Source organism: Rhodamnia argentea, chromosome 10 (genome assembly GCF_020921035.1).
Source record: "Rhodamnia argentea isolate NSW1041297 chromosome 10, ASM2092103v1, whole genome shotgun sequence".
NCBI lineage: Eukaryota > Viridiplantae > Streptophyta > Magnoliopsida > Myrtales > Myrtaceae > Rhodamnia > Rhodamnia argentea.
The window spans coordinates 8,681,797-8,693,978 of record NC_063159.1 but is presented as its reverse complement, the minus strand read 5'-3'; the positions used below and the strand labels follow the sequence as shown (position 1 = coordinate 8,693,978).

The 12,182-nt window shown below is 43.4% G+C and overlaps 2 protein-coding genes across 3 annotated transcripts; one reads left to right on the top strand and one right to left on the bottom strand.

Annotated features, from left to right (window-relative positions):
* The first annotated feature begins 1,807 nt into the window (after positions 1-1,807).
* Positions 1,808-3,678, top strand: LOC115739071 (polygalacturonase). The gene is made up of 4 exons (XM_030671935.2): positions 1,808-2,284; positions 2,452-2,741; positions 3,073-3,301; positions 3,445-3,678. The coding sequence occupies exons 1-4, from the start codon at positions 1,814-1,816 to the stop codon at positions 3,661-3,663; spliced, it is 1,209 nt and encodes a 402-aa protein (XP_030527795.1). The 5' UTR covers positions 1,808-1,813; the 3' UTR covers positions 3,664-3,678.
* Positions 3,679-3,938: 260 nt separating this feature from the next.
* Positions 3,939-12,048, bottom strand: LOC115739069 (type I inositol polyphosphate 5-phosphatase 12). 2 transcript variants are annotated; one of them, XM_030671930.2, is made up of 11 exons: positions 10,787-12,043; positions 9,205-9,457; positions 7,698-8,514; positions 7,133-7,257; positions 6,731-6,815; positions 6,408-6,573; positions 6,265-6,305; positions 5,903-6,170; positions 5,617-5,740; positions 5,181-5,541; positions 3,939-4,677 (listed from the first exon to the last, which is right to left on the bottom strand). In XM_030671930.2, exons 1-11 carry the CDS (start codon positions 11,598-11,600, stop codon positions 4,321-4,323), a joined length of 3,411 nt encoding a protein of 1,136 aa, XP_030527790.1. In that variant the 5' UTR covers positions 11,601-12,043; the 3' UTR covers positions 3,939-4,320. The 2 variants fall into 2 exon arrangements, with proteins under 2 accessions (XP_030527790.1, XP_048127906.1); XM_048271949.1 differs by having other exon boundaries at positions 6,265-6,573; positions 10,787-12,048.
* Positions 12,049-12,182: the final 134 nt, after the last annotated feature.

Here is a 12,182-nt window from a genome sequence, read left to right as displayed (position 1 = left end):
CCGGTGACATTGCGGTGACCGGCTCGTGTCCAGTGGACAATTGATGCTTTGCTGGCAGCTTAAGTCGAACATTTTAGCAAATTAAATTCCAACATTTTTTTTTCGACAAAAAAAAGAAGAAGAAGATTTCCAACCCTGTCCAAATCCTTTTTTGCGGTAAAAAAAAAAAAAATTGTTTTCGCTGAGAAGTGGCCCATCCATCATATGCATTTGAGCCGCGGATTAGCCACAACGATTAACGAAACCAAACACCGGTCCAACTGAATTTGACCCGGTCTACACCAACTGCCTTATACCGGTTTGACTGGATCAGAGAAAAGGACCGGTCCAAGCTATTTTTCAGGTTGATGTGATATTTCATTGCCTCGGTTAAACACCCCCTATTTTAGTTAAAAGGGCTGTCTTTTAGGAAATGAAAACCGCGTGCAGATTGGTAAAACAAGTTGGGTAATTCAATCCTATGATGCAAATGCCACTTAAACATTGGCTAACTCTGTGCCAGCAGCCATGGCAATACAAAGAGGATGAAGGCGTTCCGTTTGTTTTAAACTTAAACGACTCATCTCCTATCAACAGAACAGCGGAATCAAACATGTTGGTTCCCGTTCCGTTGCAAAGCTCCGCGCTCCTTATTCTTCTCCGGAATCTTTTCCCACGTCTCACATGGCCTTCCTCTACATGAACATGAGCGTCTGACTACACAAAAGTGAGCTCATGCTTGTGTGATTCATCATCGAAGGAACACCAGAACATGCGCATTAAATTTCCTTGGCGATGTCATGGGTTAAGAAACTCCTATGCTAAGCAACCGCTCACACAGTTGTCAACCTTGTCTCCAGGACCAGAGATGTCACGTGTCGTCCTCCCTTGTCGTTGTCTGATGACTTGAAACTCTCGGAACAAACCTCCGCTCACTTGACTCCGTTATGGTTTTGGGACAAGCATGGGGATCCAGTTCTCCGTTTGACGAGCGAAGGTCTAGAGGAGCCTCCCCGTTGGGGTTGTAAGGGGCAGCAACCCCGAGACGCCAGAGAGCTTTAATAGTTTAAGCTCGTACTTTATTGGTAGTTTGGATTTATGTGTATAATATATTTTTTCTTTTCTTTTTTTTTTTGCAATTGAGAGTTATAACAGAGAGGTAAAATATGGTAATTATAGTGGAATCATCCGATGGATGTGGTTTAAGGGTGAATCAAGACAAATCTTGTATCTCGATTTCTCTTTGTCACATTTACTTTTTAATTCGTCATGTTTGACTGTGTGTGTCTAATCCTAACATCCAGGACCAAAGATATCACGTCTTTTCCGCTGTTGTCCGATGACTCGAACTTTCAAAACAAACCGCCGCGCACTTGACTCCGGTATGGTTCTAGGACAAGCATGTCGATGATGACAATTTCTCGATCCTTCTATCTGTTTATGGCATTCACTTCTTTCTACGTCTTTGGTTTCTGCAAATCCTCGTACCGAACATGTTTGCATCACGTTCTTGCCCTTTAACCACGGATTGCTCGGTTCACAAACTTTGTCTTGGCCATGTTATTTGATACAGCTCACTCTCCACGGACTTCCTCAAAGCATAAAATATGAGAAAAGACAGCCCAGAACCACCGTACGTCGCATGCAATTACGTCCAGTACGTAATAACGTGAGGGTGGCATTCAATTCACTTGCGTTCCACTCATTAATAATGCGACATTATCATATTAACATGTGAATACACGTCTTATGTTATCTCACACCGTGGGGTATAAATAGCCTCCTTCTCTTCTTCCGACTCGTCGTTGACACTTCCCATCAGAACTCCAAGAAAATGGCAAAGTCGTTCCTCATGATTAACAGCTCCATGAATAATAGTTCATGGCTTCTCTTAGTGTTATTCTTTTTCATTGTGGCTTCATCTCTAAAAGGATCGGAAGCGGCAGTGTATAATGTGCTGAGCTACGGGGCGAAGCCCGATGGGAGGGCCGACTCGACCCTAGCATTCCAAAGAGCATGGTTGTCGGCATGTGGGTCGGCCATGCCGGCCACGGTCTATGTCCCGCGGGGAAACTTCATGCTGAGGCCGGTGGTGTTCAGCGGACCGTGCAAGGCTAGGATCGTGTTTCAGGTCGCGGGGACCCTGATAGCTCCATCAAATTACTGGAGCTTGGGGAATTCAGGGTATTGGATATTGTTCATCAAGGTTACAGGGGTTAGGGTTTATGGAGGGACTCTCAATGCACAAGGTTCTGGTTACTGGGCTTGCAAGAGCTCTGGCAAGAGTTGCCCTGGGGGAGCTAGGGTGAGTTCTACTAACTTTTGTGTGGATTAGATTAATGACGTCATGTCTGTAATTTTTCACTAAGCATCTTCTCTGCTTGTAGATATATAATTCCCATATTGCAGTAATGTGCCTGCCCAGATGACACATGATAACCATATTGCTCTTTTTCCTCTTTCTTTGGGCAGTCGATATCGTTCCAGTGGTCGAGCAATGTCGTGATCAGTGGCATAACGTCTGTGAACAGCCAAATGTTTCACATCGTGATTGACAACTGCGTGAATGTGTTGGTCCGGAACGTGAAGATAAGAGCGCCGGCACAGAGCCCCAACACCGATGGCATCCACATCCGTTCTTCCACCGGAGTAACCATTGCCTCCTCCTCCATCATGACCGGTGACGACTGCATCTCCATCGGTCCAGGATCCAAGAACATCTGGATCCAGCGTATCGTCTGTGGCCCCGGGCACGGCATCAGGTACAGAGATATAAAATCATTTACAAATGAAGAGATCGATATACTTTAGATTACTGTCATGTTTTCATTACAGAGTGGTTTTTATTACTGTTATCATCGATTCGATCTATCTGCAATATAGTTTACCTCCATAAGAACTCGGGATATCTCTGATTTACAATAGTCTATGCAACGTGGTTTCAATATTCTCACGTACGTGACATCAGGCAACTGCATACTATCCAAATCCGAAATCAGGAGCCCAACTGATTCACTAAATTTCTCTTGATTTTGATGTATCCGAACAAATACCGCTAAATAACATGTGCAATTCGACGAAAACTAAATGCAGTGTTGGAAGTCTGGGAGAGGATGCGAATGAAGATGGAGTTCAGAATGTGACAGTGACAGGTGCGGTTTTCAAAGGTACTCAGAATGGAGTGCGGATCAAATCTTGGGGAAGGCCAAGCAATGGATTTGCTAGAACCATTTCTTTCAGGAACATCCTCATGAAGAATGTGTTCAATCCTATCATCATAGACCAGAATTACTGTCCAGACAACTCAAATTGCCCTAATCAGGTACTTGCTTAACCCTCCAGCAGACCTCAATAGAAGGTCATTTGAATAGAAGAAAATTTGGTTAACCAGGATTCAAACAAGTTCCCGTCACCCTCACGACTTTTCTTCAGTCATTTACTTCACTTGTATTGTTCTTTCTGCAGAATTCAGGAGTGAAGATTAGCCGAGTTACCTACAAGAACATCAGGGGAACATCGGCCACGCCAGTTGCGATGAATTTCGCTTGCAGCCCGACGAATCCGTGCTGGGGCATAGCATTACAGAACATAGAACTCACGTATCTTACTACACAAGCCACTTCTTACTGTAAGAATGCTGGAGGCAGCAGCAGTGGAATTGTTGTACCGAGAAGCTGTTTCTGAATTAGATAGAACTTCTTTCGGTCAAGGGTTGCATTTAGTTGATATGTATATAAAGCACATTTCATGTTTTTTATGAGTACACCCAACCATTGCAAAACAAAAAACAACTGGACTTTGAGCATTTTGTCACTCCTGACTTAAATCTTTCAGTTAGGTGAACTAGTTATACTAGAGAATAACAAATTGTGCAGCAGGTAACCCGAACTTCTTCTGGATAAAGCTGAAAATGCACAATTTACTGATGGAATACGCTCTATAGATACATTGTGGAAGCTCAATAAATCATTCCTTTCATATACTTGAGGGAAGATTTTGCAATCTCTCCAGGAATTATACACAAAAAGTATCACCATGCGTCCAAAATTCTCTCCCGATTACTTTCCACATTTCCACCTCTATGGTAAAAGGAAAAAGAGCTAGCCTGGACTAACATGTCATTAGTTAAAGAATCAGAAGATGACCAATCTAGTTGAAAAAATATCTGAAAGCATGGTAAAAGAATTTGAACCTGCTCCTAGAAGCAAGAAGCTGTGTATTTACATCCGGATATTGCCTGCTTCGCACGAATCAGAGGAAACCTTCGGCATCAGAACAGAATGTGCAGTTGGTAAGGGCACATAATGTCCTGTTCAAGTATCTTATTTCCCCCTTGAGCATTCAAGGGTTGTGCGGATTCCGGAAGTCGTCAACAACATCAGTAGAATTGCTGTGCTGCCGATGTTCAGGCGGGTGACCTGAACCACCTTGATTTTTCTTGGAACTGTTCGACTTTGAGTCCACACGAAGAGTTTTGGATGGGTAGCAGTGACGCACCCGGATCTGGTGGCTCCGTATTTCGGTGGAGCAACTTCCTTGGATTATCAACTTTAATATCACTTCCTTATCCTGGGTACCTTCAGACCACCAGTTCTGTGGTATTCCCTCAACCAAGTCCTCCAGTGTATGCAATTCTTCATGGTGGAACGAAACCTCAACAAATTGTTCAGGTTTTATTATGCCACCAGCTGGCGACACCTATATTGCAATACGGCACAAGATTACCTCAACTTCGGATGCCAGATATGCATCTAGGAAAGATAATCATGAGATTGATGCACTAAGACAATATTGTAGATATACCTGGCTTAAATAACGGCTCAAAAAACTTCAGTTGATACAGATACAAGGTACTTTAAGATGAACACACAATTTGAAGGGACCACATACATTAAGGCAATGATGTAACTCAATTGTCCAGGAGATGACATGGGAGACCATGGAAGTGTTGGAATCAACTATCAGACGAATGTTACTAGATGGCAATAATCTAGTGATATTGGAACACCTCCTACCGCTATGTTGTCCTGGGACCAATTGTGGATTCATTGGAGGTCAGGTAGCTACCAAACGTAGTTAAGTTAATTAGACGGCTAATCCTTGCTTAATGGGGAACTACAATATGATTCGTTAGAAAAGGCTTCTTTGTAGTTATATCTAATTATTGGTTTTTTCATCCGGCCTATGCGGAGAAACAATACCTCAAGCCATCGTGGGAAGCCAAAGGAACCTCTTGGACGTTGATCTGATGGTTGAGCATCCTCCTTCATAGCGGACTGACCTTCACAGATAAATCTAAACACGACTTTGTCATCGACGCATCTGTTGGTGATCCTTAAAACAGAAGTGTCCTGGTTCTTCAGAAGTATGCTGTCAGTGCTCACAACAGTTTCTGGAACACGACGCATTTCTGCTAGCATGGTCCTGATGTTTTCATTTGATTTCACTATATTCCCAAACTCTTGTCTCCTAACTGATCGATCAACATGAGCAATTTCAGCACTGTACTTACAGCGTACAGGTTTGTGATCACTGTCGGTCACATCCATACAAGCCTCATACCTTTAGAAAAAGAACAGCATTAATTTTGCACTGAATTCCCCAATTGTAAGTGGGCACAGATGAAGTGGCACGTACTGTAGTATAGATGTGACAATGGGACACTCCAAGCTGCATTCTGACTCTGAAGAGGACCGGTTGTCACGATAGAGGATTCTGTCGCACCAAGCAGGAATGCGCTTCTTCTCCCCAGAATCATATCCTGATATAGAAAAGCAACTGCCTTCAATACCGATAACAAAACAAGAACCGATTAAAAGTAGGCGCGAGAGCTCCATTTGCAGGAACCTTCAGTAAGCTATCTGGTTCCTCGGACTTTGCAATAATTGCAAGAAGCAAAGATCCTAGTTTGTTAGTCCTTTACCTCCTAAACCTGCTTGGTGACGTTCAAACTTGTAAGTTGGAGGAAATTTGATGATTGCCTCACGCATTCCTTGGAATACTTTCCCTGCCTTCATTTCTTCCCTCAGTTGATCCTTTTCTCTAAGCCAATCAAAGCTTCTCTGGGAAACAAAGTCCCTTGCTTCATCATAAGTTATACCAAATAGTCTGTAGTTGAAATCACCAAGAAACACCACCATATCTGCCTCTGACAGATCAGGTCTTCCCTCATCAGAGTTGTGACTCGTGCTCTGCGAACACCAACATCTAAATATGTTCATTTGAGTTGCGGGAGGGGTACAAAGGCAAGAAATACCATTCGAGAGTAAATGAAGAACTACTCACACTCATACTGCGAGGCATCTGTGCTGAAGAGGAGACACCAGCTGCAACAGAGAGCACAAATGGCAAGCCAGAGGAATAGAGTAGCCAAAATAAATATGTGCACAGGGCAAGATAGCAAGACAAAATCAGGTATGGGACCATACCAGCTGCAGCAGTGAGTACATTATATGATCGGCTGAATGCCATAGTTCGGTAGATGTGGTCAAAATCAGCATTCCGCCGATTGACAGCTTCCAAATGTGCTGCCAAGTGACAGTTCACAAAGCATATAATCCGGTCGTAGACACGGATTCTCAAACCTACACCGCCCTGCTCAATAAGACATGGTCACAACAGTAAATGTCAGGTAGGAGAACATCGACAGTACACAAACTCCAACTTTAAAATTATCCAAGTGTGCTTCAGCAAACATGATGAACTCTCAACTTCAAATAAACTAGAAGGTTTATAAGGGAATGGGACAAACCTTATTACCAATTGCACGACCAAAGCCACAAGCAACCGCTGCCACATCAACATCTCCAACGTGTGTTCTGAGGTCCTTTCTAACCCTGTACAAAATACAGCAAAATAAGAGCTCAGAGACCCAAAGATGCAATGGGAAAATATGTTGGGTAAGGGATATTGAATGTTGGCCCTTTGGAAGTTAAAAAGTAAGACCAAATTAAGCTGCGTACGCAAGATATTGAGATCATAAAACCAGAAGATGCAGCATAAGGGCCAATACACTAAAGGACGTCGATGAAGGTGAAGTCAAATATGTGGTACCATGGATTGTAAAATAGAATTTGGTTACTCCAAAATTGCAAAAATGCCCTAGTCATTGACCCGTTAACATTGCATTTGCAGTTATCGTGCAAGTACTTACCAGATAGCTATGAGCAACCCAGCCAACTGCCTAGACCCCATACGCTCGAAAGTATTTCCTTCATCCAAAGACTTCCCAATAGTATCCAGCCACCAATGTCCAATTGAACTCCCTTCCAGCCCTACCTAAAATGGGCAGACTATGTCAAAACTCATTCTGAGAAAAACTCCAACAATAAGTATGCATCAAATAAATGCTTGAACATGCATGCCCCCAAGTGCCAAGCATAGAGGATCATATGAATGAAAAAACTTCAACAACTGTTTCTCTAGGAAATATCTACAGAAAAGAAAGAAAAGGAAAGATCTTTCCATTGAGGGATTCATTAATTGGCTGATGGTGTCAGCAATCACCAAGTGTTCTCTGTCAAATGATGGAGTGAATTATTGGGTAACCAGATTTCAGAAAATGAAAAGGATATTTCAATAGAACTTGGTCCCCCCCATAAGGCCTAGAGAATGAGACTTGTCTATTATCCACATTCTCTATCGAGAAACAAAAGAACCCTGAAGCATAGCACAATTGACTCATTGTCAATCATCAATAGAAGTCAAAGAAATCATACAGTTTCTTTTGCAGCTGACATCGCGAGAAACCCGGCGCCCATCTCCACTTCTTGGCACCCAACAACAACAATTCCAACATCTGAGGCAGCAGAACCTAACCACAATGAAAGTGCTTCCTGAGAAGCTCTTCCCTGGCCAACATTCCATGTGCCAACTAATATTTTGACGTTGTGTTGTCTTGTGTATATTTCTTCCTTTGCGGACAATTCTGACCGCAGAATGCTGTCAATAGGTCCCGGAGATGTTATATTCCACCCACGTATGCCACCATGAGTAGCTAAGCTATATATATAATGTCTGCCAACTGCCAATTTAATCACTGGGCTGCTGTGAGCAATCCACCCTGCAATTACATTTCCCTCAAGGTCCGTGACCTGGATTAATCCACTGATATAGCCTATATAAATTCGGGTTCCAAGAGTACAGAAGCATAGAACTGCACAAGCATGGTGATTAAAATCTTGCAAACGGTTTCCACGTCCATCCCACTGCACCAGTAAACCATTTGAGCATCCAGTCCAAATCATTCCATCGGCAGTCTGAACAATTGCTTCTGTTTTCTTGGTATTTTCTTCCGTAAATGCCCCAGCACCCTTTGTAGCCACTCGACGAACTGCATCAGCAGCTCCCATTATGGCATTACGAGACCGCTGCAAAAAACTAGTGCTCTGAGATTTCTCCTTTTTCGAAGTAGAGACAAATTTTACTTTCATTTCATCTTCCACTGCTTGATCTGGCACTGAAGCAACATCAACCCTGTTCTCGCTCTGACCATCTATGTTAAAACATTTCAAAAGTTCTTTGGTGCGAGCATTCCTGCAAACAATTACCATGTTGAAACTGAATATCTTCAAAAGCAAGAAGATTGTCCTTGAAATGAGTTTCATACCGAAACATTTCTACATTAGCTTTCTAATCGACATGCTGGAATGCTCAAGCTATATATATCCCTGTTTGAGCGTCCTAACAATTCTTAAAATCCTACATCTGAACTTATACCCGAAAGCCTAAAGAATTCATATTGGGAATCTGAAGCTAGTTAACATTATATTCAACTTAGTGATCAATGGCTATCAAATAGAACATCTACATATATAAGAGCATAAAGCAAAATGTCTTTTCAACGCAAGATCCAAATAAAAGCTAAGCTAGCTAGCCTTCAAATCATATTTTCTACCAATTAATCTTGCAGTTAAACAACACACAATTATTCGACCAAAAAAAAAAAAACACGCAATTGGAAAGACACTAACCTCATCCACAGAAAAGTACTTCTAGAAAGTCCAATTAAGTTGAATAAGAAGAATGATCTCTAGAATGAACCAACCGATTTTAATTGGACAGCATGCTCATCCAGAATCAGTGACTAAGTTTGACAATTGACTAATACCTTTTCTCTTTTTGAGCCATTCCATGCAAATTTTCCTTGTCAACAAGTTACACAAGAGATTTTCATAAGATGGACACAAGGCCAGTTCCAAAGAAGAGATGTCTTAAGACACATACCATTTTGAAAACGAGAGGGGTCCCACAGCCCAAACTTTTCCTCTAACATTATCTGCTAATAAACACTTCACGTCTGAAGAAGAAATGCTACAAGCACCATTGACGGTGACTTGACTCTTTAGGTCTATGAATGATCTCTCCACCAGTAGAGCAGCCATGTGTTTTTCCTCTGGTGTTAGAGAGAGAGATTTTTCAATGGTTTCCCATGGCCATATTTTGATAATGCCACCTTCGAATCCAGTCCAAAGATCACCTATATGAATTAACATTAATAGGTCAGCATGCAAGTTTCAAATTCAAACTGTAGTAACAGTACAAATGCAGATGCAGGCAGAAATCATTAGAACAGTGAACTGTCCATTCCTGGTCATGTAAACTGTCCTTTGAGAGCAAGAGAATTCTGAAAGAATAACAGGACAGTAAAAGCAGTAGAGCTTCACAATTGAAGCAGTTGACTGATTCGACCATCTTTATTTTAAACATCACAAAGGATATGGACCGGGCACATGCTGCAGTCACTTGGGACTGGAATCAAAGATGATTACAGTTCACAAAGCAAGCGTTCAACTTGGGAGTCGAACATGACCCTCACATCGGCCTATTTTCATCTCCATATCACCTGCAAGTTCCGTCAATCATGCCTGCTCTAGTTCACTAAAAATAGTTCCCTGGAATTAACATACTTGTTCACAAAATCAAGTACGGAAACTTTTTGAATGTCCAAATTAAAGACTTAAGCTGATGGGTGGAAGGAGACTACATGGACATAAGGTAATATTGAAATCCCATAGACAAGCAATGCTGGATATCTTAAGGCTTTTTTCCTGGTGCAAACTAGACTAAGGAGATTTGGAAATGACTAACAGGGGCCTCGCAAGGAATAAACCTACAGAGCCTGGTACTGATATCATGTTAGCAAGGACCTAAAGGCTTAAACTGGTAGAGCGTACCACATCAATATAAGACCATGGGACCCCCATAGACAAGTGATGTGGGATATTTTCATAGAAACAACCAACTTGAACTGCCAGAGATGCGCCACATGCACAATATGGATAATAACCTAGAAAATGAATATTCAACATCGTCAGATGCTGCATGAAAATGAATATTCAACATCGTCAGATGCTGCACAACTTCATTGTCAACCTTTATGGACGACCACTTTGGCCGGGAAATTAATCAAGCACATTCAAATGTGAACTGGAAAATCACGAAGCGAAAAGAATATTAAGGGTGACGCTCTCTCCGTCTTAATTGGAAGGTGGGTTGGGTGCATATCCGAGTGAGATCCCAATGTCCTATATTAGCTGGTGAAATGTGAATAGTGAGCACCGACTCAGAACCAAAGAGCACATTATTAATTGGCAAGTCGGTTCACACAATTAAATTCTTCTTGTACATTCATCTGTAATTCTTCGATTCTTCGTGTGAGAATGAAGAGCATCTAATTCAATGTGTTAAGCATATAGCTTAATGGCATGTTTTCTCTAGGCCAAACTAAAAGCATGCAAAACTAAGACACAAAGCAGCGCCACAAAGAACAAGTACGCTGGTTGAATCATTCAATCACATCTCTCACCAAAAGGAGTCATGGCCATGGAAAGCACAGGACCCCGATGCGCCTGCCACGACAAGCCTTCCTTGAAAGGAACATCCTGCTCCATGGGCTGGTCCATCTTCCAGGATCTGATCTTCCCATCCTTATGACCAGTCCACACCAGCCTATTCCCAGAATCAACTATCAAACACATGGTGGGTGATGTTGTCACCGACTCATGGAACGGGGCGGCATCCTCATCACCTCTCCGGGTCCTACCCCCGAGCCCTGACCCGACCTCAAACACCTTCTCGAGATCCCAAACCCTCAATCCGCTCTCCTGGCCAGCCCAAAGCTGAGTATCCGTACAAGCAATGTTCCTGAGGAACTTACCCACCTGAGTCTCCTTCAGGGGATGGGGCCTCAGCTCCAGACATGGAGGCCGGCTCGGATGCACGGCCGAGCGCGGCGGCACACGGAAGATCCCTGCTCCGCCGCCACTCGCGACGAACTCCGGCATGGGATGGAGATCCTCCCTGGTGGAGGCGTCGCCGCCAGTGGCCACCTTGTGAGAGACATAATCGGAGTCGTCACCGTTGGCGGAGGTGGTGGAGGAGTAAGGGAAGAAGTCGTCGGCGTCCTCATCGGAGGAGGAGCGATTGGTGCAGAACTGGTCGATGTTGGAGGGGATGCGGTCGTCGTCGAGGCTGTGCTTGCGGATCTGGTGGCCCTTCTTGTGGGAGGAGGAGGAGCCGCGGAGCTGCTGGCTGTAGGAGTGGATCTTGCGTGGCGGAGGGACGGAGCTCAGGGAAGCGATCGCGTCCCTGTCTTCGTCTTCCATTCGCTCGCCATCCATTTCATGTGATTTTTCCACAAAGTGATTCGGTTGCGCTAATAGAAGAGAGAGAGAGAGAGAGAGAGAGAGAGAGAGAGAGAGAGGTGGAGATCAGAGAAAGTTTCAGAGAGAGAGAGAGAGAGAAAGAGAGGAGAGAGAAGTGAAGGATGGGAACGGGAGTGAAGAGCGAGAAGAGAGGCGAGGTTGATGGAAGCGAAGGGACAAGAATGTAAGACGAAGCAGAGGGAGCGAGACAGTTTCAGTTCGTTGGTAGTTGTCGTGGCCACACACGTGTGACGTCGTTCGTGTGGCTTTTCCCGCGAAAATTTGTCAAAATGACAATGCCAGTTTCAATCTCCCTTCACTTCCCCAAGACAGAGCTCGCGCACATCGTGCTGCAATATTTTCGCCAAGGTGGTTCACCAAAATGAGAAAATAATGGGAAAAAATCCACAAAGTCAATTCCATTGTCAAACATGGAAAATTGACCAAAAAAAAAAAATTCAGCTATCTGAGGTTCAAATCCCAGACAACTCGAGCCCCTTATCCTAAAAATTATTGATCCGAGATGTCATGAGATCATCGCCTCCTGGAATAACCCGG

What these genes read in the sequence shown, in the direction of transcription:
- LOC115739071 (XM_030671935.2), top strand. Translation starts at nt 1,814, where the DNA reads ATGGCAAAGTCGTTCCTCATGATTAACAGCTCCATGAATAATAGTTCA. An exon ending in GTTGCCCTGGGGGAGCTAGG is followed by an intron (nt 2,285 to 2,451) that starts GTGAGTTCTACT and finishes TTCTTTGGGCAG; the next exon opens with TCGATATCGTTCCAGTGGTC. An exon ending in GGCCCCGGGCACGGCATCAG is followed by an intron (nt 2,742 to 3,072) that starts GTACAGAGATAT and finishes AACTAAATGCAG; the next exon opens with TGTTGGAAGTCTGGGAGAGG.
- LOC115739069 (XM_048271949.1), bottom strand. Translation starts at nt 11,600, where the DNA reads ATGGATGGCGAGCGAATGGAAGACGAAGACAGGGACGCGATCGCTTCC. An exon ending in CCCCTCTCGTTTTCAAAATG is followed by an intron (nt 8,515 to 9,204) that starts GTATGTGTCTTA and finishes AATTGTTTGCAG; the next exon opens with GAATGCTCGCACCAAAGAAC. An exon ending in GTCGTGCAATTGGTAATAAG is followed by an intron (nt 6,574 to 6,730) that starts GTTTGTCCCATT and finishes CTTATTGAGCAG; the next exon opens with GGCGGTGTAGGTTTGAGAAT.